The following is a 25,911-nucleotide window of genomic DNA, read 5'->3' on the forward strand; positions in this document are numbered from 1 at the left end:
CTCACCTTCCCTCTGAGATTCAGCATTCTGTTCCATGCTTCCACATCTCTGGATCTATTGTAATCAGTTTATTTTGTTGATTAGATTCAACATATGAGTGAGATAATGTGATATTTGTCTTTCCCTGATTGGCTTATTTTGCTTAGCATAATACTCTCCATGCTGTCTCAAAGGCTAAGAGATCCTTCTTTTTTTACTGCTGCATAGTATTTCATGGTATAAATGTACCATGGCTTTTTTATCCACTCATCCACTGATGGGCACTTGGGCTGTTTCCAGATCTTAGTTATTGTAAATTGAGCTATTGTAAATTGTATATGAACATAGGGGTGCATACGTTCTTTCTGATTGGTGTTTCATCTTTCTTAGGATATATACCTAGAAGTGGAATCACTGGGTCAAATGGCAGTTCCATTTTTAATTTTTTGAGGGAACTCCATACTGTTGCCCATAGTAACTCTGTACCAGTCTGCATGCCCACCAGCAGTGTACTAGGTTTCCCTTTTCTCCACATCCTCCCAGCACTTGTCATTTGTTGATGTGATGATGGTAACCATTCTGACAGGTGTGAGGTGATACCTCATTGTTGTTTTAATTTGCATCTCTCTGATGATCAGTGACTTTGAGCATTTTTTCATATGTCTCCTGGGCTACTGTATGTCCCCTTTGGAGAAGTGCCTATTTTGGTACTTTGCCCATTTTTTAATTGGATTGTTTGTCTTCCTTCTGTTATGAATTCCTTATATATTTTGGATATTAACCCTTTATCAGATGTATCATTGCCAAATATGTTCTCCAATACAGTGGGCTCCTTTTCATTTTGATGATAGTTTCTTTTGCTGTGCAGAAGCTTTTTTTTATTTTGATGTAGTCCCATTTGTTTATTCTCTCCTTAGTTTCCTTTGCCCCTGGTAGATGTATCTATACACATATTGCTACAAAGAGATGTCTGAGATTTTTGCTGCCTGTGGTTTCTTCTAGGATTTTTAGGGTTTCACAACTTATATTTAAGTCTTTTATCCATTTTGAGCTTACTCTTGTGTATGGTGTAAGCTAAGCTGGTGGTCTAGTTTCATTTTTTGCATGTATCTGTCCAGTTTTCCCAACATGATTTATTGGAGAGACTGTTGTGACTCCATTGTATGTTCTTGCCTCCTTTGTCAAATATTAATTGAGCATAATGGCTTGGATCAATTTCAGGGATCTCTGTTCTGTTCCATTGATCTATATGCCTGGTCTTGAGTCAGTACCAGGCTGTTTTGATTATAGTGGCTTTGTAGTATAACTTGATATCTTGTACTGTGATCCCTCCAACTTTGTTCTTCTTTCTCAAGATTGCTGTGGATATTCAGGTTCATTTTTGGTTTCATATAAAGTTTTTGGAGTATTTAGTCTAGATCTGTGAAGTATGCTATTGGTATTTTAATAGGGATTGCATTGAATCTGTAGATTGCCTTGTATACTATGGACATTTTAATGATGTTAATTCTACCAATCCATGAGCACGGTATATTGTTCCACTTGTTTATATCTTTTTTCAATGTCTTGTAGTTTTCCGAGTACAAGTCTTTTACTTCCTTGGTTAAGTATATTCCTAAGTGTCTTAATGTTTTGTTGCAATGGTAAATGGGATTGTTTGTTTAATTTCTCTTTCTGAGAATTTATTATTGGTGTATAAAAAGCCATCAATTTTGGGGTGTTGTTTTATCCTGCTACATTCCCAAATTCATTTATTAAAACTAATAGTTTGTTGGTGGAGTTTTTAATGTTTTCTGATTTCTATGTACAGTATATCATCTGTGAATAATGAGAGTTTTACTTCCTCCTTTTGAATTTATATGCCTTTTATTTCTTCTTCTTGTCTGATCACTGTGGCTAGGACTTCCAGAACTGTGTTGAATAAGAGTGGTGAAAGTTGACATCCCTGTCTTGTTCCTATTCTTAGGGGAAATGGTTTTAATTTTTGCCCATTGAGTATGATGTTGGCTGTAGGTTTGTCATATATGGCCTTTATTATGCTGAGGTCTGATCCCTTTATTCCCACTTTGCTGAGAGTTTTAATCAAATATGGGTGTTGGATTTTGTGGAATAATTTTTCTGCATCTTGATATGCTCATGTGATTTTTATCTTTCAATTTATTTATGTGATGTATCATGTTTATTGATTTCTGAACATTGTACCAGCCTTGCATCCCTGGAATAAATCCCACATGGCCATGGTGTATGAACTTTTTAATATATTGCTGGATCCGATTTGCTAATATTTTGTTGAGGATTTTAGCATCTAGGTTCATCAGGGATATTGGCCTGTAATTCTCTTTCTTTGTAGTGTCTTTATCTGGTTTTGGAATTAGGATAATGTTGGCCTTATAAAAAGAGCTTGGAAGTGTTCCTTCCTCTTGGATTTTTTTTGAATAGTTTGAGGAGTATAAGTGTTAGTTCTTTGAATGTTTGGGAAAACTCCCCTGTGAAGCTGTAGGGACGCCTGCCCTGTGGCATGATTCTTGATGGTATTGGGAAAGTCAAAGCTTTAAACTCTTCGTTTCTCTCTGATTCACTGATGGTTGGTTAATCTCCTTTTTTTATCAGAGGAGTGTCATATGCATTCCTCCTGTTCCCAGTCCTTGTATGCCCAACACTATCCTTATCAGGTATACTTATTAATTATCAGTCTTCAGAATCAGAAGGACCTGGCGACCATCAAATCCAATTTCTTCAGAAAGGTTACCTGTTAACCAAGGTAAATTAGTGACAAAACCAAGGATCAAATCTAGTTTATTAAAACTTTTAAGTCCTGCCCTGGCTGGTTTGGCTCAGTTGTTAGAGCGTTGGCCTGTGGACCAAAGGGTCATGGGTTCGATTTCCAGTCAAGGATACGTATCTTGGTTGCAGGGGCGCATGTGGGAGGCAGCCAGTCAGTGTGTCTCCCTCACGTTGATGTTTCTTTCTCTCCTCTCCCCCCCTTCCTTTTTCCCTTTCTCTCTCTCTAGAAATCAATGGAAAAAATATCCTTGGATGAGGATTAAAAAAAAAAGTCAATTTTTCTTCACATTCTATGACCTCTCAATAATGTTATGTTAGGTGTTGATAAGGACTAACCTGACTAGCGTTCAGAAACCCTTTAATAAGGGGATTGGGATGAGGAATGGAGAGGTGAAGATACTGCATTTAGTCTTTTCAGAGCAGGCTCTGAAAGAGCAACAAAACATTTAGAATTTTGCAGTGCTTAGCAAGGAAATGCCCATTTTTCTTTATTGGTCCCTGGTGGGAGGACCTTTAAGCTTTGGTCAGAGCAGTTTGGGGTTTCCTCATTGGGTATTTTCATCTCCTGTTCTCATGACCACGGAATCTTAAGTATCTGTTTTATTTTGAAAAACATTTAAAATCAAACATTGGTACTTCCTCTTTCTGTCAAGCTATATATCATAGGTTAATGCCTTTGAAAACCATTTTGTTTGAACGGCCTAAATTTAGTGGAATGCTGAGATAAAATGCTTTCAAGTTTTTCTAGACACTGATTTCAGCAATTTCCTAACATGTTTCTGGACAAATCCTGTAGTTTTCTTGGATCTCTTATTCTAAGTCACTTATTTTCATCTTTGTGTATTCTCACTTTTTTTGCCCCTGAGCAGGATATTGCCAATAACTCTGGCCGCTTCTTCATCATCAACAAGGAAAATTACACTGAGCTGAGCATCGTGAACCTCCAGATCACAGAGGACCCTGGCGAGTATGAATGTAATGCCACCAACTCCATTGGCTCTGCCTCCGTCGTTACCATCCTCAGGGTACGGAGCCACCTGGCCCCACTCTGGCCTTTCTTGGGAATCCTGGCTGAAATCATCATCCTTGTGGTGATCATTGTTGTGTATGAGAAGAGAAAGAAGCCTGATGAAGTTCCTGACGGTAAGAGCATCCCTACAAAATAGCTATAATGTTGAGGTGGTTTTGTTGGGTGGTGTCTAAGGATATTGGGATTCAATCCCAAAAGGAGAGAAGGAAAATTCTTTTACTGGTTTCTCATCCACTACTCCCAAAATTAGAGCTCTAATATTAGCTCTGTCCTTCCACTTGAGTGTTCTCCAGACCCCAGTCCTATCTGCCCTTTAGGCCCCATGTGGGGAATGGGCAGCTGTTAATTTTTTTGTTCAGCTCTGTCCTCCTTCAATACAGATCATCAGGCAGATTGAGCTTGAGGAGAATTCAAGTCAAGCCTAGAAGCCACACCCCAAGATCGCAGGCCACCTGGCCTTTCAGGCAGATTTAAGGTATCTAATTGGTTGTGACATAGTTGCCTGATGTAGCCCCTGTAGGTCACTCACTGCCCACATTTAGTCGGACTGTTCTCAGGAAAAGCTATCGGAACAAGCCAGCCTTTGATTCTCTTGGTTGGTTCTTTCAATAGATTTTCAACATTCTGGTAAAGCCAGCACCTACTGTTTGACTTTTCTGTGTCTCACAGACTAGAATGATGGAGAGCTTCTGATGCCTCCCCCCCCCCCCCCCCCCCCCCCCCCAAAAAAACCCCGCTCCAAGTAACACCTGGAGTTCATACCAGAGGCGGCACCCCCCACGCTGCCTAGGGTCAGAGAAGGGCTGATCTTAGCAGCAGAACTATAGAGAATTGTTAAGCATTGGAAAGAAAAAGAATCTTAGATTGTTGGACATGCTTAGAATCAGGAAAGTCCTGAGGCATTTTTGTATGTTTTTTGTCATACATGTTTCTATTTCTAACCCAATTGATTATAATTGGGGGAAACTACTGATGGACACTTGGATCAGTAGTTCTTCAGATTTCTAACTAGCTTCTCATCCCCACCTTCCTGCCCTATAGCATCACCAGTAAAAACAAATTAATTGGCCAGCCAGCTATTACCACCACTTGCCTGTCACTGACTAGGCTAGAAGGGTGTGCACTTAAGCTCAGTGGAGGCTGACTTTGAGTGATGTGAAGATGCTAGCTCTAATTCGACTGTCCTGGGCCTGTGCTTATGCACTGTGGTATTATTCCCTGCCTCACAGCAGTGTCCCTGTCCTGTGGCTGAACAGTGGTGGGGCTGTACCACCCACCCTGTGTGTCGGGGAGAACACTAAGGGAAGTCTGTGATATCACAGACTATGCAGCCCTGAAGGAATGCAGTGAATCCCAACTCTTTGGAAGGACAGGTTTGAGAGCAAGAGCCATTTCCCCTTCTTTTCCTTTTGTTTCAGCAACTCCTGATTCTTTTTGCCTGCGTTAAGTAGAGTGAGTATTAGAGTGAAGCTGGTGGAAAGGTTTTTTGTTAACACTAACATTGCACATGGGAAGACGAGGTGGACTCAAGATGTACATTCAGCAATTATCTAGATGGAGGGATGGGGTAGACTTAGGCTGGAAGCAGATAGGCCTTTGTAAATAAATGAGTCAGTTCCCTGCAACATAAGTGTTCCAAGGATTTTTACTTTCCTTCTCCTAAGTCCATAGAACTGTTCTATGAAATACAATTGTTTTCTTGGGGTTTTCATATATGTATTGTGCTTTTCCTTTATATTTTTCTTCTTCTGCTACAAACTAGGACTCCCAAGGCAGAATTAGGGACAAGTTGACTATATGGTTTCAGCATTGGCTCTTTGGGAGCAGTTATGCCTCAATCCCAAAAAGGCCTTTTTTAAATCCCCTCAGAATGCTTTTGAGTTACTAAGTATCACCATTATCAGTCTTCCCTTTGGAAATGTTGAGAAGCAAAACGTCAGTTAGAAAAAGACAGGTATGGGCTTCAAAACCAGTTTTTTAAAGTTTTAAGATGAGGCTGGCTGCCACTCTCTTGGCAGAGTGACACTGGCTTAGCACGCAGCCTGGGCAGAGGTTCCAGTCTTCCTGTGGGAAGCACTTCTTTTCTAGGCTGCTCTCCAGCATATGTGGAAGGCTTTCAGGTTGGATTTGAGAAATGGGTGGCATTATTTTGGTCTGGCATGTGCTCACACCTGCCCAGGGAAGCAGCTCTTTTTTGAAGAGCTCCATGGTGGTTGAACTCAAATGGGGCCAGTTTGTTATATGAGACATCTGTGGCCAGCAAATCTTCTGCACGGCTTCTTGGAGGGAAACTACTTCTTTTAAGCTAAATTATTATAGACAGTGAATGAATCCTACCTAAGAGATTACTACAGGGTAAGTGCAAAGTAAAACCTCCTTGCTCCAATCTCTTAGAAGAATAATGCAAGCAGATTTTACTTTTTGTTGTTGAATTGGGGCGAAAAAATCTGGGATGCTGGAATCACTGCAGTGTTTGCCTTCTCTTCATTCCCTCCCTGACAGCCAGTGTGGTCCAGGCTCCATTGTCCATCTCCATGTCCCTGCCCTTGCTCCATCATTTCCATCCTATAGTTTTCTCCTTGTCCCTCTGCCTGCCCCTCTTTTTCTTCTTCTGTCCTGAAAGTAATCATTAAAAAAAAAAAGTTTATTGTTCTCAGTGAGTTTTCCTGATGCTGTGGCTTTTTCTTTTTTAGCCAGTTTCCCCTCAACTCCTATACAATTTGTGTGAGAGCAGACGCACTGCATATGCTTTCTCCGCCCCCCCCCCCCCAACTCACACACAGACATATGCATACACTCCTTTTTGTATTGAATGATTTCAAAACAACATGATGTCTGATACAAATTTGGAGTTTTAGAGATAAATTTTTATCTGGCTTTGTGTTGACTTATTTTACAGTCAAACCTCGGTTCTCGAACAATTCCCATCTCGAACAATTTGATTCTCAACCTGACAACCTCATGTTGATACATGAACATGACAAAAAGCGTGTCTCAGGCCACAAAAGAGAGAATGGAGTGTGTGTCAGTTTACCACTGAACCTGCTATTGTTAACATCTCAGAAAATTGTGCTGTAAATATTTTTTTGCTTTTTTGCTTTTGTTGGTGGGGAAGTGGAGGATTAGCACAATTTCAAAACATAAAGAGGCCATCAAGAGTACTGTTGTTGCTAATGGTGTGGAAGTGCTCATGAAACAATTTTTATAGGCAATTGAAGAGGTAGAAAAATTGTTGATTTGGATAAGTGAAAAGCAATTTGCTGGTGATAGCATTTCAGAGGTAATGATAATGTGAGAAAGCAAAGATGCTGCATGCTGACCTGAAGGACACCCCTGGAACGTGTGTTGAAAGTGATTCGGTTAAGGCTAGTAGGGGGTGGTTCCATAAATTGAAGAAGTATTTGTTTATAGATTAAACAGTATATTAATATACTGTATATATAAGAATGAAACAGAATCATTTGGGGGTCTGGAATAGATTTATTCAATTTACATTATTTCTTATAGGAAAAAAATGATGCAGTTTTCGAACAAATCTCCTCTCAAACAGCTTTCCAGAATGAATTAAGTTTGAGAACCGAGGTTCCACTGTATTATGAAAAGGAATTTTCATAAGCCCATCATGCTTTTCTCTGTCAAATAGGTACTTTCTTATCAAGATATACCTATGATTTAATTCTGACTCACCAAACTTTTTCATACTCAAAAATTCATATAAAACTCATAGTATTTATTAGGGAGGGCATGTTTGTGGGTTCTTGATAACTCAACTCATTATTGGAAAAGCACTAAGTAAGTAGTACAAAAGTATATAAACACAAATTTGAACTTAAGAGTTTAGTCTAAACGTTTCACTAGAAAAGCAAATATTGCTTTAGATTTCTCACATAGAAAATTTTGAGGTTAACGTTTAGCTGCTTCCAGAAAAAAAAGGGGGGGGTGTTTTTGTGTACTGGAGTATACTCAGGATATCTTATAAATGAAACACATCTAAATCCCTGTTATGGTCTCTTTGTGGATTGGTGCAGTTGGTTGTCTTATAGGTAGATGATCTGCAAATCACCTTTTACCTTCAGTGTTTTCAGTTACAGGTGAATCATGGAGCCAAATAGGCCTTTGTTTTTTCACTTTACTCACCTCTTGACTATGTTCTCTGAAAACGTTAAATGGTAATTCTCTAAAGACTAGGTCCAGCTAGCATTCCTCTAGCCTTCCATCCATCTTTATAGTGGGACACATGCTTAGAGCACATGTTCTGTGTGGGTTCCCTGCTGACTGAACCCAGGATATTAGTGTGTGCTTTCAAATCCCCTCCCCAAACCCCTGTGGAGATGGGATGGATTGGCTTAGTCATGGGGACCTTACAGCTTACTGGTTATTTCAGTGACCTCAAATGAAATTTAGGAAAATGCTGTTATCAAAGAGTTTCCTACTTCCACATTAGGGGGATAATTTTTATGTCAGTTAAAGGGACTCTTCCTTTAAGTTATGATAGAGAAGAGGCCTGGTGGTGGTGGTGGTGGTGGTGGGCGTATTTTTAGAGGCTCTGATATAACCAAACTCTAAAATCTATTAGTTGGGTAAAGCATTTGGTAGCATATGAAGATTTACCATGTTGAAAAAAAATGTGACGCTTAAAAAAAAATAAAAAAATAATATATATATATCTATAGATATCTATATCTATAGATATATATTACTGATTTTACAGAGAGGAAGGAAGAGGGAGAGAGAAACGTGATTGGCTGCCTCCTATGCGTCCCCTACTGGGGATTGAGCCTGCAACCCAGGCATGTGCCCTGACCAGGAATCGAATCAGCAACCTCTCGGTGTACGGGAGGATGCCACACCGGCCAGGGCAAGAGATGCAGCTCTTTAACATGTTGAACACACATTCGTTATCTCTTAACTAAGGGTCATTAGGATCAATAACAAGTTATCTTATGGAGGAAATACAATAGGACCACATAAGGAAGGAAATTGGAAGTAACTAATCTCATTTGGTTAATCTATTCTGCTGTGATCAGGCAGCATTAAAGTGGGTTTAGAAACCATAAAACCCCATCCTTCATGAGATGAAGGCAGTGAAAAAGGAGCTTTGACCAGACAGTCCACTCTTGGTCATTTTGACTTTAAAGCCATCTTTTTGGAGGTGATATTGTATCAGGTAATCTGTTACTTATTAGGCAGGCAGTTACCTCTACATTGTGAGGTGCACCTGGGGTCAGAGGGGTGAGGGCTACAGTGCATTTGGTTGGGAAGACCAGATGCCGAGAAATCAGTGTGTGCAACAGCTCCACCAGGAACTTCGCTCATAAGATGGATTCCAGAAGCATCTTGTTTCCATTCTCCCCCAGTCCTCTTTTTCTCATCTAGCTAGTGGCTGTAATACCCAGATGGAGAGGACAGTCATTGTTTAAGCAGCTGTCTTTTGGCCTGAGGGTTTGGGGGTATGTTGATACTTGTCGGTTACTATGACTTCTTTTTTTTCCCCCCTCAATTGCATCAAACCCTTAAAACATGGTGGTAAGTGAGCGATATGCATGCTTTTGGAGTTTGTTTAATCTCCGCTTCAGTCTATACAGTGCATAGTTCATAATGTTAACACTTTTCTTCAAGTTTACTTCATTCACTTTCACAACTAACTTGGATTTCAGTTTGCTGTTTAAATCCTCATTTACTTTGATTTTTGTACCTTTTTTTTGTAGTTCTGTTTTTCCCCCCTCTCCTGATTTCCCTGTGAGGGTCAAGTTGTTTTTTGTCTGACCTGTAAGGGAGAGTGGTGCTGCTGTCAGTCCAGGAACTAGGGGACACGAAGCTGTTTGTAAATGTGAAAGTGGATTTGGGGAGAGAGATGATGGGGCTCGTGAGATTTAGACACGACTGTGAACAACAGCTGCTCCCACTCGCAGGCATGGCGGCTACACTAGAGCCACTGTTGCTACAATCCCTACTGCAGCCCTTTGCACGTTATGGACTGGACGTTCCTCAGATGCCAGGGCATATCTTCTGCAAAAGAAAGAAAAGCTGTGGCGTGACTGCTGGGGTTGGTGCTGACAGCGACATGCTTTAAGAAGAATTAGCCTGGCTGTTGCAATTCCCTCTCCCCTGCTTTTTCTTTTAAAGTTGGGATAGATGGAAGGTATTCTTGAATTGCTATCTTGCTTTAGAATTTTGTATTTTTGGGTTCACAGCCAGAGCACTAAAAATATTCTGAGTTTGCTTCTGTGTCTTTTCCTTTAAGTCCCTGAGTGCTTAGTTCTAGCATGTAGCTGAGCTGGCTTGGCCGGGATGCTGAGAGCATTAGGGTGTCAGGTGAGGGAGGATTTAGGCTGGGCTTGTGTGTTAGTACTTGCGTGTCTTTGTATATCTTCACTGCATACACAGCACACAGATGTCGGGGTGTGCTTAAGTCTTAGTTTGTTCTCTGTATCTGTTTGATAGTACTGTTGTCAGTAGTAGAATCCTGTGGACACTGATGTGTCGCTAGCCTGTGGTTTTGGCTAATAAGTTATTGGTATGTGGTTAGTTTTTTGTTTTGTTTTTTAAATCTGTTTTTGCTCCAGTCACTGTGTGTGCTGGCAGTGGCTTTGCCTCTCCGTTGCCTCAAAGGAACAGGTGGAGCAATGTCTCCCTCTGACAGACATTCCTCCTGATGTGTGCTCCTGCGGACGCCTGCACCGAGACTGTGATCTCCATAACTGCTTCATGTGCACCAAGCCCCCTTGTGGAATCCTGCTGAGAGTTTTTCCAGAAGCCTTCAGTGAAACCAAACCATTCTGAATCATTTAATCTATCCGACTTTTGTAAAACTAAGAGCACTTACTTGTTCCTTCCCCTTTGTGGGCCTTTAAAAAAATTCTATGTATGTATAGCCCTGCTTACATGGGATCAAGTTGCCCTTAGTTGAAATAGGGAATAAAAACTTATAAATCAGAATAATAAAGTACCAATTTAAGAAGGCTTCTAAACTCAGATAATGGGAGCTTTAATTAAAAAAATAAAAAGATCTCTGGCTCATCTGGGTTTGGGTTCTGGTTCTGGCCAGGGCACAAGAGTGAGCCATCTGTATCTGAAGTCTTTTCCAGAGGGATGTCACCACTACTCAGCTTCCCTGCTGTGTCACAGAACATCCTCTTGTTGCTACATTTGGCATAGCCCAGCCTGGCTGACCCTGGCTGAACTATTGTGGCTTCCTCTTCCTCAATCTTATTCTCCAGACTACAGACTCAAAACAGCAGGAACAGTGTCCTTTGGGGAAGTGAGGATGTGTGGCTAAATGTATAGAACGTACACATCCATCTACATTGTAGGATTGAGCTAAAATTGTACATGCATTCACCATAAGAAAACAAACAGCAGGATTTTACAACTGAAATGTTGGTTTGTCTTCTCATCTATTTAAGAGTGAACCACTGGAACTTGGGGACAAGATGAGTACAATAACATTGCAGCCTATCTGTCCGCTATAGTTGCAGTTTTTCATGACAAGCATTCAAAGTGTTAACTAAAACCATTGAAACAACATATCTGCCATTAAAAACTTGAATCTAGAAATAATAACTCCATGAGTGTTTTGCACCTCCAGATGGAATGGCCTTGAATAAATGCTATGTTTTTGCCACTTGACGTTTGTTGTTCTATTAATCCATGTGCAATCTCACACTTTTCTCCTTTCTTCTCCTGTCTATCAATGGATTCTAAAAAAACTGAACACCTGTGTAGATGACGAACCAGCTGGGCCAATGTAAGTACTTTATTGGGCATTGAGTGACTAGCATCAGATTGAATTATTTTGCATTCATGTTTTAATCGGTGGAGTAGCTAAGATTGTAGGGAAGACTCTGCAGCCTGACATGCAGGTGGCTAATGGACAGGCTATTTCAGTAGCAATATAAAATAGAATACCATCTGTTTGAAATTCTGCATGTCCCATATGCTTAAATTGATATTGTGGGGAAAATGACCAGTATATCTGAGACTTTAAGTTCCATACTACATGTTTCCATTAACAATTCCATGTATCTAGAACATGGAATTGCAGATTTGGATCAATCCAGGATTAGAATTTCCTAGAGTTGGAGACCAAACAGTGCCCCAAGTTGTGCCAGAGGACCCAGAGCTGCCTCTGTAATTGAGTGTCATTTGTCATTTGAGAAAAGAATGGCGCTCAATAGAGAAAAAAATACTTATTCTAACCTTATAGTAACTATAGTTTATAAGTCACAGGGAAAGTTACCTGTATATTCTTTAACTTGAGAGTCAAAAGGATCGATTAACTGAAGATATGTAGGCACTTTACCCAGGGAGTATTTTTATGTACTAACATTGTGCAGTGAACTTCCTTACACCAGGGATGGCAGTGAGTGAAAGAGTCCCTGTATTTCCATGTGTTATACTTTCCAAAGGTTGCTACTGACTTTGAGTTTAACTCTTGTAATATAATTTTTCCTCCAAAGGAAAACCAACTCTACCAACAATCACAAAGATAAAAACTTGCGCCAGAGAAACACAAATTAAGTACTACTTATAATGTAAGTATGACCTTCTTTAGAAGTTTTAAAAATTATATTGAAATGAACGTGGCTCTGTTGACCTTGTTACAAATTCTTCAGTATTGGGTGTTATGCTGCAAGATCTTTTCGTTCATTTCAGAGCAGCTCAGACTGATGGAACCCATTATGTAGCAGCTGGAAAGGACCGTTTTTCAGCTGCATTGTTTCACATATTTATATAAACGCCATTTCAAAATATGTATGATGCTTCAAAATAACACTTTGCGCTACTGTTTACTTATATCTTTTAAAAGAGGTCAAGATTAAATTGTCATCTTGCGAGGTGGGATATTCCCAGAGGCCAGTTAGTCCCCCTCTGCTTCTGAGGGCAAGGCAAGACCCATAGCTAGGACAGCTGGCCCCAGTGCCTTCCTGTCCGGCACATGGAGATCAGAATTTCACACCGCATCCCTGAGCATGCTGTTTGAAACAAAGCCTTGTTTTATGTGGCACTTAGTTCTTAAGTTAGGCTTTTAATTTCCAAATACTCTTTTTTTTTTACAGATCTTTAGGTTCCTGAAACTGGTGGCAACATGACCTGCTAAATTTTCTGCTTGGACCTTTTTGGTTCTCTCCCATTTAAGTGAGCAACACCACGACGACTGTCTAAAGCATGCCTTATTTAGCCTCTCCTGTAAGGGTGACCTAGCAGGTACATTTCAAATAATGCTTCAGTGTAGAAGGTGTAAACTATTTTGGGCTTGATGTGCTGTGAATGTTGCTTCCTTTTCCTTTATTCAAGTATTTAAATAGAAGTGAAAAGGTCCTCTGAGGATCGGATCATGCATGCGCCATTTTTTACTTACTGCGACTGTTAATATGGCAAAATGCACTGCTGCCATCTAGTGATACATTTTTGTAAAGTACAGCAAAACCTACAAATAAATACAGTATATAAATATATATATTTATATTTTGGGGGGTGGGAGAAATACAAAATAAAATGCTTGTTTCAGTTTTAAGCTGCTGATATTCCTTATTGTATGTTGTCAGTTGAGGAAATTGTGCAGTTCTGGTACAAAAGATGAGTAATATAAACTGAAATCTGTAATTTTAAGGGCTTAACCTACGATTCTAATAAGAAGTTGGAATAGTCCACTGAATGGCATAATGAATTTCAGTATATATGTATGATTGCTTTTTAAGTGATTATTTTTCCGTTTGCTGAATCATGTAAATTCTTATATCTTTTTGCACTGATCTGTTGAACCTTATTGTACATTTAATTAAGGCAAACTTTTATAATTTATCTTTAGTTTTCAGTGACCTTGAAATATTCTAGCATGGTATTCTATGCAACTAGTTATACTTTGGGGTTAACACTGTATTTTTTCACATTGATTTAATGGTTGAGTGTAGATTTTTCTCACTCAATAGAGTTCTCTCACTCAGTATGTAACCGTAGATGCATGTACTCATGTTTTGTGTAATTGTTGATGTGCAATGATGTATAGAAAAGTGGATTCACCGGTTTTTAAAAATAAAACATTGATAAAAGATGTTTGGAATAATAGTCTTTATTCTAGTCTTAAGGAGGAAGCATTTTTCAATGATTTCAAGTTTCTTAGTTCTATATGTACACGGAGTGTTAATTTCTCAACCCTGTCAGTTTTTTTAGTTCCTTTTCTACCTCTTCCACAAATGCTGGGAAATTCTGATCCATGAGGCAGAAACGGAGAAAGGAGCCTAACTCTTCAGCATTCCACGCAGATTGTTTGTGGACAAGGGGCAGCTCCTCTGACGCCAGGAGAGACTATGGGGATTCCAGAAGAGTGGTTTATTAGAGATTACAGGCAAAAGCAACAGCATGAATAACAGAAAAACTGCCTTAAGGAAAGATTAGGGAAATACACACCAAAAATGAGTGTTAATTATAATTAGCTTTACAGGGTTCCTTTACTTAACGTTTCTTAATATACATAAGAAGTGAGATAAACTGGTATCCTTAGCTATATGAAGTATATTAATGACATGATTTGCAAATTTAAGACCCTGTTTTAATAAAGAATACTGTGCTGATAACCTTTTGTGGATTGATAAGAAACCTATCAGTGAATGAACTCCACTAGCTTAATTTGTCATTCCCACCTCACTTTGGGGGAATGGGTGAGAGCAGTTCATTTGAAAACAGGTTCTGAAGGTAATAAAGAGCGGCCACAAACTGACCGTCCAAAAGCCCCATGTCTCTTTCTGGTCCTGACCACAAGGGTGGACAAACTCAGAAAGGCATATAACTATGAGGGCAGTCAAGACACAGAACATTTCCATTACCCCTCCCCCCCCCCAAATCCCTTTTGGGGGAATGGGTGAGAGCAGTTCATTTGAAAACAGGTTCTGAAGGTAATAAAGAGCGGCCACAAACTGACCGTCCAAAAGCCCCATGTCTCTTTCTGGTCCTGACCACAAGGGTGGACAAACTCAGAAAGGCATATAACTATGAGGGCAGTCAAGACACAGAACATTTCCATTACCCCTCCCCCCCCCCAAATCCCTTCATGCTACTACCTTTGTTGTCAAACCCTTAGCCCCACCCCCCAGCAACCACTGATCTGTATTCTCCATACTTAGATAAATGAAATCATATCATGTTGAGCACTTTTTTATATGCCTATTTTCCATCTGTATATCTTTTTTGGTAACTTGCAGTGTTTTTAAACCAGTTGAGTAAATAGGTTGCTAACATTTAAATTAGGAGAGTTTAAATAAAAGTCCGACTGTACTTGGCAGTTTAGAAGATAGGGCACCACTGACCTGATGATGATGGCACCACCTTGGGGTCCACCTACATCTCCTTTCCTCCTCACACGAATTTTGTTAAGTAGGTGGTTTTATGCCTTTTCTATGGATGGGAAGGTTGGTGTGTATGCATCAGCTGACACTTCTCTAGGAACTATCTATAATAGAAATTTATTTTTCTAAATTGAAACTAGCTTTGCAGACTACCTGACAGTAGAAAGAAGAAAAATGAAAGTAACATGAAGACCTGTTCTCCAGGAAGAGCGACTGTTAGCATGTTAGCTTATCTCCTTCCATATTGTGTGTGAGTGTTTACTACAAAAATCAAGTCATACATGATGCTTTTGTAGCCTTTTAAAAAATGTACTATGAATATCTTTCCAATGTCAATAGGTAGGGATATTTATACATCAATTCTATCGACTGCATTTTTGTCACATCTGTGGTTATTTCACACTTTAACCACTCAGTATCCTGTAAGTGAACATTTATGTTGTTTCCAGTTTTGTTACTACAAGCAACACTGTGAACAGCATCCTTACATGTATGTTTGGGTAGCAGAAATATAATTATAGGTAATAGATATGGCATAAAATTTGATCTATATTGCTAAGTTGCTTTCCAAAAAGTTTTATCAACTTACATTCTTAGAAAGACTTGTCTAGAAGGTGAGAGCAAACAAGAAGCATATCTGAACTCCCACTTTTTCTGGTTTATACATGGTTCTTTTCTACTATGTAAATAAACTGGGATAAGGTTACACCTTTTATAGCAGGTGACATTTCCTAAATAAGGATATCACACCCTGCCTTGTTCCATGCGTTTTTGTGTCTCTACTGTCCTTAGCCACTTTGATTCAATTAACTATTAACCCCAATGCAAATATGAGGCTACAAACAGCACCGTGAAGTCTGCCCTGCTGCTGGACAAAGAGGCTTTTACATTTTCCTGTCAGACTACTAAAGTTTTTTATTCTATGGTTGTCCATTTATTTTGAATTAGTGGTAAGCCAGGTGGGAAAAAAACTCATATTTTCTTTTTTATACCACTTTTAGAACAGTTTGATACATTAAAAAGAAAACTCATCCTTGAATATTGACAAATTCCACGTAGAATTCTGTGAAAAGTGTAAGCTGTTGGCCTGAGAGCCTGCAGCTGGGACCGCAACTGGGACCGCAGTGAGCAGACAGTTCCCAGGGAGCTCCCAGCAGAGCACACACCAGGTAATGAGGCCAAGGAACAGGTTTAGGACTCTGGTCATAGTGAACTGCAAAGGGAGAGGGGAAGTGTGTGGGAAAAGTTGAATCCTGATTTCCACACATCCTAGCTGAAATCTTCACACTGAAAATTTATACAGAAATCATCAATGATTTGTCTACAAATTCATATTGATATTTGTCTTAAAACAGTTCCCAAAATTCTTCCCTTTATTCCTCTTTTTGGGAAAGTGGTAAATTCTTTATCACACATTTAAAGCCCAGCACTGTAGGCCACTCCTGTGTTTCCTTAGGAGAGCAGCTCTTCAGTATGCGCCATCATGGTAATCTCACAACAGGGTAGACAGACATGGCCTGGGTCTGTTTCTAACCTCTTCCATAGTAACACTTCAGGTTAGTGTTCTAGAACAAGGGAGTGGACAGAGGGATTCAAATGTTCAGGATCACTGTTTTCATGGCAAGAAAACTGAACATGGGAATAGGCTGTACCTGAGCTAACTGGGTCACTGAGGTCCTTCCTCCTGGGGCACACTGCTGCTGCTCCGCCCGCCGGTGTGACTGCAATGAGACAACTGCCAGCTTAGCTGAACACACTCATGAACACCACAGGCCATTAAAGAAGTGGAAACACATGAATTCATGTTCAGAGAAAAAAAATCAGGAGAAATCACTGTTGGTGTAGTTTGTCCTGCTTTCAGGTGGCTGCTACTTGACTTACCACAGTAAAGGTATATGCACAGAGTTTAAATCAGAGGCCCCTGCCCTGTACTTGGGGTTCCTCAGTTTCTGTCTGACACCACTGTGTTCTGTCTGCAGAAGCCCAGTCCGGGACCCAGGGCCACAGGCTGGTACTGGAAGGCAGTAGATGTTGCCCAGTTTTGGGTTATCATGATTTGTTACCTAATAATCATTACTCAAGTAATACATATTTGCTGCAGAAAAATTCCATAATTACAAGATAATGTTTTTTTTTTAATAAAACTGGGCTTAAAAAAAAATTTCATTTTAGACATTCTGAGGGAATGGGTTCTTAGACCCTGGTGATAAAGGGAAGGGAGCCACAAAGAACAAGGGAGTGGTCCAGCCCTTAAGAACCCCATGCCCATTGAGAACCTAACAAGAAAAACTGGTTAGAATGCAACCCAGGAATTGCTGGGCCTGAGGCAAAGGAGCCAAGCTTAGGACTTAAGCTCACAGTGGAGGGAGTGTAGAGGGGGTGTGCTGGGCTGAAGTGTAGGAATGTTCCAGAATGTGTGCCATTTCTTTAGGAGGCTATGATGTGAGGGGCAGTTCTTGGGTGGCACACCGGGACGTGCTCCAAGCAGACACCATGAACAAGATGGAGAAGGAGGCTGTAGGCATAACCAGCTGTGAGGGCTGCTTCCACCAAGAATGTACGAGAGCCCCTCCACTCCAACCTCCTAGCCACAGGTCTGCAGGTCTGGCTCTGGATCCTGTGGCTGTTGCAGTGCTCATCTCCAGACAGGTGTTCCCACCGCAGGTGTGAGCTGGTGGTGTCATAGAGAAAGCAAGGACCTCTCTGGAAGGCACCTCTGCCTATCACCAGCATGTTCTGGCTGCCAGAAGTCAGAGGTGCCAAATTTTGTTTCCTGTCCTGTAAGGAAGCTGACTGTTGCTAGTTGGTAGGTGTTAGTAGGAAAGTAGATCTGGAAGCATCAAGAACTTTGGAGGAACAGAGAGGAAGGAAAGAACAAATAGAAACTAAAGATCACTAAAATCAAAATGGAACAAAAAGTGAAGGGACTCAACGAACCAGGCATCTTTAGGCAAGCTACAAGGATCTGCACTCTGTTGAAGCGACCCGTGGCTTTCTCTTGCCTTCTCTGCAGCTGACTATCTTACCACGACCCTGTTGACTCAGTGCTGACCCTTGGTAACCAACCAGGATGCTAATGTGTTCATTTACAGAGGAAGGCAGATCTGAAAGGGAAGAGTACTAACAATAATAGTAATCATGGAAATGTTATTTAGATACTGACAGGTAGCATACTAGGTGCTTTCTATAGATAGAGCATTTCAACTCTCCCATTTTACAGATGAGGTTCAGTGACTTACATGAGATCAGATCACGCAGCTACGATTCAAACCTAGATTCATTTTTATTTCAAAACCTATAGTCTTTGCACAGCATCGTACTGTCATCTACTCAGATCACCAAACGATAGCTCAGAGGTCCCCGAATAGAGAATTGAGGAAATACATGAAATGGTTCCAGCCACTTTGGGGATGTTTCTACCTAGATATTTGGACCAGCCTTTAAAATCCGAGCCCCGGAGTCTCCTGCTGCTGGGGCTCACAGCCCAGCCTGCTTCTGTCACTGCATGTTACAGTGATGCTTTATCTTTATATTCAGACTAGAAGCCCGGTGCATGAAATTCATGTACGAGGGAGGGGTCGGTCCCTCAGCCTGGCCTGCAACAACGCCAGCATCCCTCACCCCGGCCTCTGGCCAGAGGCCCCTCCTCTCCCTCCGCACAGCTGGGGCGCAGACGCTGGGCTCATGTTACCAGGGCAATACCACCAGCGTCCTGCCCCAGCCGCTAGGGGTGCTGCCATCTTTGTCATGGAGTGATGGTTAATTTGCATATTACTCTTTTATTAGATAGTATAATTGTGTAGCCTGATTTGTCTTCATCACTTTTATAAGGCATTCCAGACCTAGTTCCCAAATTCTGGGACCCTATTTGGTTCCGGTTATAGCCCATGCACTGGGTACTGTAATCTGAATCTAATGACTGGTCAATGAAATCTATTGACACAAAAGGAAATCTATTTAAAGGGCAAGGGATCATAAGTAATAAAGCACTTGATAACAAACCACTCCATCCTACTTGTAGGGAGGGGATTCTTAACACAACAGGAGCTGATGAGGCACAATGTTTGAAACTAGATCCACGGTTTGTGAGAAAAGCAGTTTTAGCATTGACAACATCACAGAAAAGATCATGCAGAAACAAATAAAGGGAAAGAATTCTAAAACCAAAATCTGACTCAGTAAACTACATATCTGAGAGGGAGTCATACAGCACGTCCTTAAAGAAAAGGCTGACAAATGTTCACCCTAGATAAATTATGAATGATAAGGATTTAGTGATAAACCAGCAGAAATGAATTGTTTCAGTCCAGTGAGTCTAAGGGGAACTAACAGGATAAAGTTTTGGAAAGCCATGTTTGCAAAATTATTTCTCAAAGTAAGAAAAATACCCCAAGCTTGAAATTTCATCCCTAGAATAGAGGTAGATCTTATTCCAACAGCGTCTGGGACAGTGTTCTCCAGGGAGAAGCTCAAGCTTTCGATCACAAGATCACTTTACACACTTACTAGTAAAATCAGAGGCCCTCAAACAGCTTTTGTTTGAGTTACATCTAATGTTTATGTCAGCAATTAAAACAATTTTAAATATTGATTAACTTGTTTAAAAATAATGAATGCATTGTTTGTTAATATTAAAAACATTTAAATGAAAAAACTATTTCCTAAAACAAACTAATGATTTTTGCAAGCCTCATTAATGTCTAGCTCTGGAAGACAGCTGGACCTGCCTACGTCTGCTTTCAGTCTGCTGACACGTGTGTCTTTGGTTGCAGTACATGAAGAAAATCTGGCTTCACATAGATATGTAGATGGAAAAGGCAGACATGTTTTAAAATAGCCTTTTCAGGTAATTGTGGACATTCTTTAATATGACTAAAATTCAACAAGTGATAGTTTCTTAAAGGTTACTAGTAGTTGCAACACACAGTCTAAAATCACAGCAATGAGTTCTGTTATACTAAAACCCACTGATCTATCTTGCACTTAGAATAGATCCTTTACCCATGCGTGATTTTTTAGCACTATATGCATTTGGTCATTTGGAAAATACTGGTTCACTGAACTGTACAGTTCTTCCAAATGTTGAAGTACTTTGTCGTGCAATTATAAAAAGAAATCCCGTTAATAACAACAACAAAAATGTCTTCTGGGTTAGGAGCTGTGAAGCTCAAATAGCTAAGTTATCCAAGACTCGAATTTTCACCTGAAAAGCTTATTTTATCAGTTAATAAATACTATCAATTGTTTTCCTGAAATGACAGGCTCACTCTATTCATTTTTGAGAAAATGTCCACCATATACCCAGCAATGATGGTGTTCCCCTAAGAAAGGCTAGTTTACTCCCTGCACAGTCACACAAGTGCTGTCCCTTGAAACAGTGTCGTGCTTTAGGATGAACCCATCTGTGCGTGTTCTCACTGCCAGTGATGGGAGAGAATGTGGTGCAGTTAGGTACCACTGCCTGGATTTGTGCTAAGGTGACCACAGTTTTGCTCACAATACTTTTGTCCCATTAATGTAAATACTGGCAAAGTGAAAAGGGCAAATAATGTCTTAATATTATTACAAAAATAACTTGCACTTTGTGGATCCCCGAAAAGGTCTCAGGGAGGGATCTATGGACCACACTCTGATTACCAGTGTTCCAGAGTGACACCCAGAATGCAGCTGGGACCCCTCCCAGTCTAATTGCTAGGATTATAGGTAGCTACAATGAAAAATCAACCTTCGATTTAAATGTCACTCAACATTAGATATTTTTTAACCTGCAAACCTGATGGATTTGACAAATTCCACTGTCATTCTGGCCCCCAGAGAGTATGACCTGCCAGGTTTCTTGTACAGCCAACACCGTCCTACTTACTGGGTGCTGCAGCGGGATGCTTGGCACACAGCCCTCCCCGCCGCTTCCACCTGCTCTCAGTCGGCCAGGATCCCGGCTGTTCCCGCCCGGCACCTGCACGGTTATGTACTGGGCCAGGCTCTGCACACAGCTGCTGCAGTGCTCCAGTGCCTGCTGCTTGGACTCTCCACTGAACTGTACCCGGAACATGCGACTCTTGTTCTGTTTGACAAATAGAAAGTTATTCTAAGTGACCCTTGTCATATCACTGTACTTTCACTTACTGCAGGGACTTCTAGTGAGCGCTTCCCTTTGCTCAGAGGGAAAGAGGTACAGACAAGGGAGCATTCACCCTAGGTTGTTGATGTGGGTATAGAAAAGCTAATAACCAGTTGTCTGCCCACTTTTGGGAGCTGTTCCTCTTACTAAAATTCATTTCCTTCAGGAAACAGATATTAGTGAAAATGGAAAAGCCCATCTCATACAGACCAGGAGGTGACATACTGACTGCAGTAAAAGATCAATGTCTTATCTTACTTTGGAATAAAGATTAGATAGCTTTTAATTCCTGAAGTAAAAATCAGTGAAGATAATACAGCATATTCCTTCCTCAACAAAAATTTTTTTAAGCTGAGTATATAAAAGAACAAACCAGGTAAATGCCATGTTAAACAAGTCAATGAATCTGAAAAACAAGACTGGGGAATGGGACAGACAGACTGATGCTAAACGCTGATGTGTGCCATGTCCGTGATCTGTAGTATCCTTTATCTCTACAGAGGCCAGGTTCCTACCCGCAAACCACACAGAATCACATGTTGCCTTTAATCTGCTATATGACTTACATCCCTTGGCAAATAAGCAAATTTGAGAGAAATGCAATTAAAATTTTTTGAATCTGACAACTACATCAACTTTATTTGATTGTGAGCTAAAAAATTAGGCCTAACTGGTTTGGCTCGGTGGATAGAGCGTCAGCCTGCGGACTGAAGGGTCCCTGGTTCGATTCTGGTCAAGGGCATGTACCTTGGTTGTGGGCACATCCCCAGTGGGGAGTGTGCAGGAGGCAGCTGATCGATGTTTCTCTCTCATCGATGTTTCTGACTCTCCATCCCTCTCCCTTCCTCTCTGTAAAAAAATCAATAAAAAATATATTTTTTTAAAATTATAACAATAGCAACCACAAAAACCCATTATTTTAAGAGAAGTAGTTTCCTCTTTTCTAGTCTAATATTCTGCCCATTTTAGAGAAGTCAACTTGCATAAAAGTCACCCCAAATGGGATCGTCTGTATTGTGAACTTTTATTCAATTTCTTCTGGGAAGAAATTCAGATGCTAACTTAGTGACAACACTTTCCATTGATTAAATCCATAAATCACACTGCTAACTGGAAAATGTAACCACAATCAGCCAAATTCTGTAAATTCCTGTAAGCAAAAACCCCCTGATTCTCCACTTCACAATCCCACTATTTAAATGTTTAGATGAAGCCATGAAGCAAAGCCCTGTATTTAGGTTACAGAAAACCCTTGGCATGGTCAGCTGTCACATTCAGAATAGACCTGCAACCCCTTTACTGCCATTGCTGGGTTCTCTTCACTTTTTAATTCATGTAATTTCCCCCCTAAGTATAAAAGTAAGCTGTTAACCATTACCCCTCCAACAATGAAAAAATAGGAAAAAGAGACATTCCAATATATTCTAAGTGACCCTTGTCATATCACTTTTATTTACTGCAGGGTCTTCTAGTGAGTGCTTCCCTTTGCTTAGAGGGAAAGAGGTATGTATGGCTAAGGGAGCATTCACCCTAGATTATATTAGGGTATAATATATTAGAACATACACACACACACACATATATATATATTATACACAATATATATAGGTCATATATATAACATTTTACACTACTCTTTTGTAACCTAATTATTTCACAATAAGTATAAAAATAGAAGTATACTTCATTACTTTTAATGGCTAAAGAGTATTGCTTTAACTGACCTGCTATTGACAAACACTTTATTTCCTGCCCTTTTCCCTATTATACTATTATAAAATACAAGCTTTGATAAGCACTTTACACACACATCTTTGTACATGAATGCCTGGTGAAAGGATCCGTGCATTTGGGTGCCTTATGCCAAATTGCGTGGGGCAAGAAAGTACCAGTTACCCTCCTACCCTTAGAGTCCTTATGCCCATTTCCCTGCACTCTCCAACACCAGAGATTAGTATTCTTTTTAATTTTTTTAAAAAATATATTTTACTGATTTTTTACAGAGAGGAAGAGAGAGAGATAGAGAGTTAGAAACATCGATGAGAGAGAAACATCGATCAGCTGCCTCCTGCACACCCCCTACTGGGGATGTGCCCGCAACCAAGGTATATGCCCTTGACCGGAATCGAACCCGGGACCCTTCAGCCCGCAGGCCGATGCTCTATCCACTGAGCCAAACTGGTTACGGCTCTTTTTAATTTTTTTAACCTATTAGATTAACATAGATTTTTTATCTTGGAATGTCATTCCTCTGATTTCAGTGAGGGTGAAGATTCTTCTTACACTACAGTCATTTGTAATTTTTATTTCATCAGTGCCTCTCACTTCCTTGGTCACTTTTCTCTTAGATGGATAATCCCCAAATTATCAAGAGTAACAGAGAGAAACATCGATGTGAGAGTGACACATCGACTGGTTGCCTCCCACATGCACCCAGACTAGGGCTGGGGATTGAGCCTGCAATGGAGGTACATGCCCTTGACCGGCATCAAACCCGGGATCCTTCAGTCCGCAAGCTAAACCAAACCGCCCAGGGCTAGTCTCAGTTTCTATGCGATTAGCTCAAAGTTACTACTAGTATATGTTAAGTGGTGACTTACATGTTAAATGTTCTCACCCTACTTCAAACACTTAATTTCAAGTTATTACAACTAATAGAAAATCCTTTTTTATACAGACTCCTTAAAGAAACAGAAGTTAAGGATAAGTGCTTGTCTCTTCACACTATCTTGATGTACTCACAAGAAAGTCAGGTTTCCCCCAAATTCTGACTCTGCACATGGAGCCTGAAGCCACAGGCTGTACAGCTGACATTCCAGTCTCTGCACACGGAAGGCACAGGGCCCAGCTAGCACCACGCAGGAGGAGCCCCGGAGGCATCAGAGGCCTCAGTGGGGGTTTTCCCTCTGGTTTTAGGTTAGTCACTCAGATCTGTAAGTTTCCCATCACCACTAGAGCCCCAAATGGAAGCAGTTTCCCCACCTTGAGTAGTGAATTACTCTATTATAGGAAATGGAGGGCAGGGGAGAGAGAAAGGACTTAACCAGAAAAGGGACCTAAGCTTTTCTTTGATCCTTTGCTTTGAAACCAAAGCTAGACCAGACAAAATCATAAAAAAAAAAAATTCTTCAGAGAGTTAACTAGGGTGAGAAGTAAAGAGAACAATGGTTTGGGTTTATTCCTTTGAAACAAAGTCCCTTCAGAAAGGGTTTTATGACCCTGCTGGTGTGCTCAGTGGTTAGAATGTTGGCTTGTATACCGAAAGGTCTAGGGCTCAATTCCTGATCAAGGGCATATACCTGGGTTACAGGTTCTTCCTTGCCCTGCCTTGAGGGAGGCAACCCATTAATGTGTCTCTCACATTGATGCTTGTGTTTTTTTCTCTCTGTCTCTCCCCCTCCCTCCCTTTCATTCTCTCTAAAAATCAATGGAAAAAGGAATTATGTGTCAACTGTTAGCCAATCTGCCAGGACCATTCTGATAAAAATTCCTGGACAAAAGGAAGTACAAATAGGCAGAATTTATACAAACTATTTATTTCAGCCAGAGAGAAAAGAAATATAATCTTTATTATCATATCACAGGATTTATGTTATATTAAATTGTTGTTAAAAGATTGAAAATTTTATTTCAAAATACTTCTTTTGTCAATTTAAACAAACGTCATTTATTACAGAATACCTGGTGAACTAGAGTTACCCAAGGCAAGAAACACCAAAGATACATTTTGCGAGGTAAGGCAAAAAGAAGAATCTGTTGGTTCAACATTAATATACTAGAGGCCCAGTGCATGAAATTCGTGCACTTGGGGGGGGGTCCCTCAGCCTGGCCTGCGCCCTCTCGCAGTCTGGGAGCCCTCAGGGGATGTTCGACTGATGGCTTAGACCCACTCCCCATGGGAAGTGGGCCTAAGCCGGCAGGCAGATATCCTTAGCACTGCTGCGGAGGCGGGAGAGGCTCCCGCCACTGCCGCTGTGCTCGCCAGCAGTGAGCCCAGCTCAGGGCTAATGGGTGAGCAGCACTCCCCCTGTTGGAGAGCACTAACCACCAGGGGGCAGCTCCTGTGTTCAGCATCTGCCCCCTGGTGATCAGTGCACAACATAGCGACCGGTCATTCTGCCGTTCGGTCGATTTGCATATTAGCCTTTTATTATATAGGATAAAGTCAATAAACCAAAGTAAAAAACAATATCTTGATAGGTGTCCAAAAGCTTTGAATAAAATTTAATATGTAATCCTGATGAAAGTATTAGCAAATCCTATACAATAAAAGCCTAATATGCAAATTGACTGAATGGTGGAATGACTGGTGGAACGACCGGTCGCTATGATGCACACTGACCTCCAGGAGCCAGACACTCAATGCAGAAGCTGCCCCCAGCCCACAGGGCCTGACTGGCAGTGGCAGCAGGGGGTGGGTCCGGTGAGCGGTCGGCGCCAGGCCAGCCAAGGCGGGTGCCAGCAGGGGGGCCCCCTGATCACCCCGCCAGTCGCCCCACAGATGGGCCCTGATTGCCAGCCAGGCCTAGGGACCCTACCCGTGCATGAATTTCATGCACCAGACCTCTAGTAAACTATAACTGAAAGAATATCTCCCTTACATGGTAAAGAATATCCAAGCAACAGCAAGAAATGTTCTTAATGTCTAAATG

The 25,911-nt window shown here is 40.8% G+C and overlaps 2 protein-coding genes and 1 long non-coding RNA gene across 7 annotated transcripts in view; 2 read left to right on the forward strand and 1 right to left on the reverse strand.

The window, feature by feature from the left end:
* Positions 1-13,847, forward strand: part of NPTN (neuroplastin) — an 80,336-nt gene extending 66,489 nt beyond the window's left edge. For 2 of the 5 annotated variants that reach the window (XM_005882807.2, XM_014530426.1), the window contains 4 exons: positions 3,633-3,906; positions 11,531-11,540; positions 12,253-12,327; positions 12,853-13,847. In XM_005882807.2, the coding sequence (XP_005882869.1) occupies positions 3,633-3,906; positions 11,531-11,540; positions 12,253-12,313 (345 nt within the window). In that variant the 3' untranslated portion in view covers positions 12,314-12,327; positions 12,853-13,847. Of the gene's footprint in view, positions 1-3,632; positions 3,907-4,173; positions 4,269-11,518; positions 11,541-12,252; positions 12,328-12,852 lie in introns of those variants that run through there. The other 3 variants (XM_005882806.2, XM_014530425.1, XR_001359910.1) reach the window with 2 other exon arrangements.
* REC114 (REC114 meiotic recombination protein) overlaps positions 13,508-25,911 on the reverse strand; it is a 175,893-nt gene continuing 163,489 nt past the window's right edge. Inside the window, exons 4-6 of the mRNA XM_005882805.2 lie at positions 21,002-21,202; positions 16,791-16,859; positions 13,508-14,101 (exon numbers count right to left, since the gene is read on the reverse strand). Of these exons, the coding sequence (XP_005882867.1) occupies positions 13,937-14,101; positions 16,791-16,859; positions 21,002-21,202 (435 nt within the window). The 3' untranslated portion in view covers positions 13,508-13,936. The remainder of the gene's footprint in view (positions 14,102-16,790; positions 16,860-21,001; positions 21,203-25,911) is intronic.
* On the forward strand, positions 21,569-24,968 carry LOC106724161. Its single transcript, XR_001359911.1, has 3 exons — positions 21,569-21,635; positions 22,722-22,762; positions 24,936-24,968. It is a non-coding gene; the product is annotated as an uncharacterized LOC106724161 (long non-coding RNA).

The sequence above is a fragment of the Myotis brandtii genome, unplaced genomic scaffold, assembly GCF_000412655.1.
Source record: "Myotis brandtii unplaced genomic scaffold, ASM41265v1 scaffold74, whole genome shotgun sequence".
Classification (NCBI taxonomy): domain Eukaryota; kingdom Metazoa; phylum Chordata; class Mammalia; order Chiroptera; family Vespertilionidae; genus Myotis; species Myotis brandtii.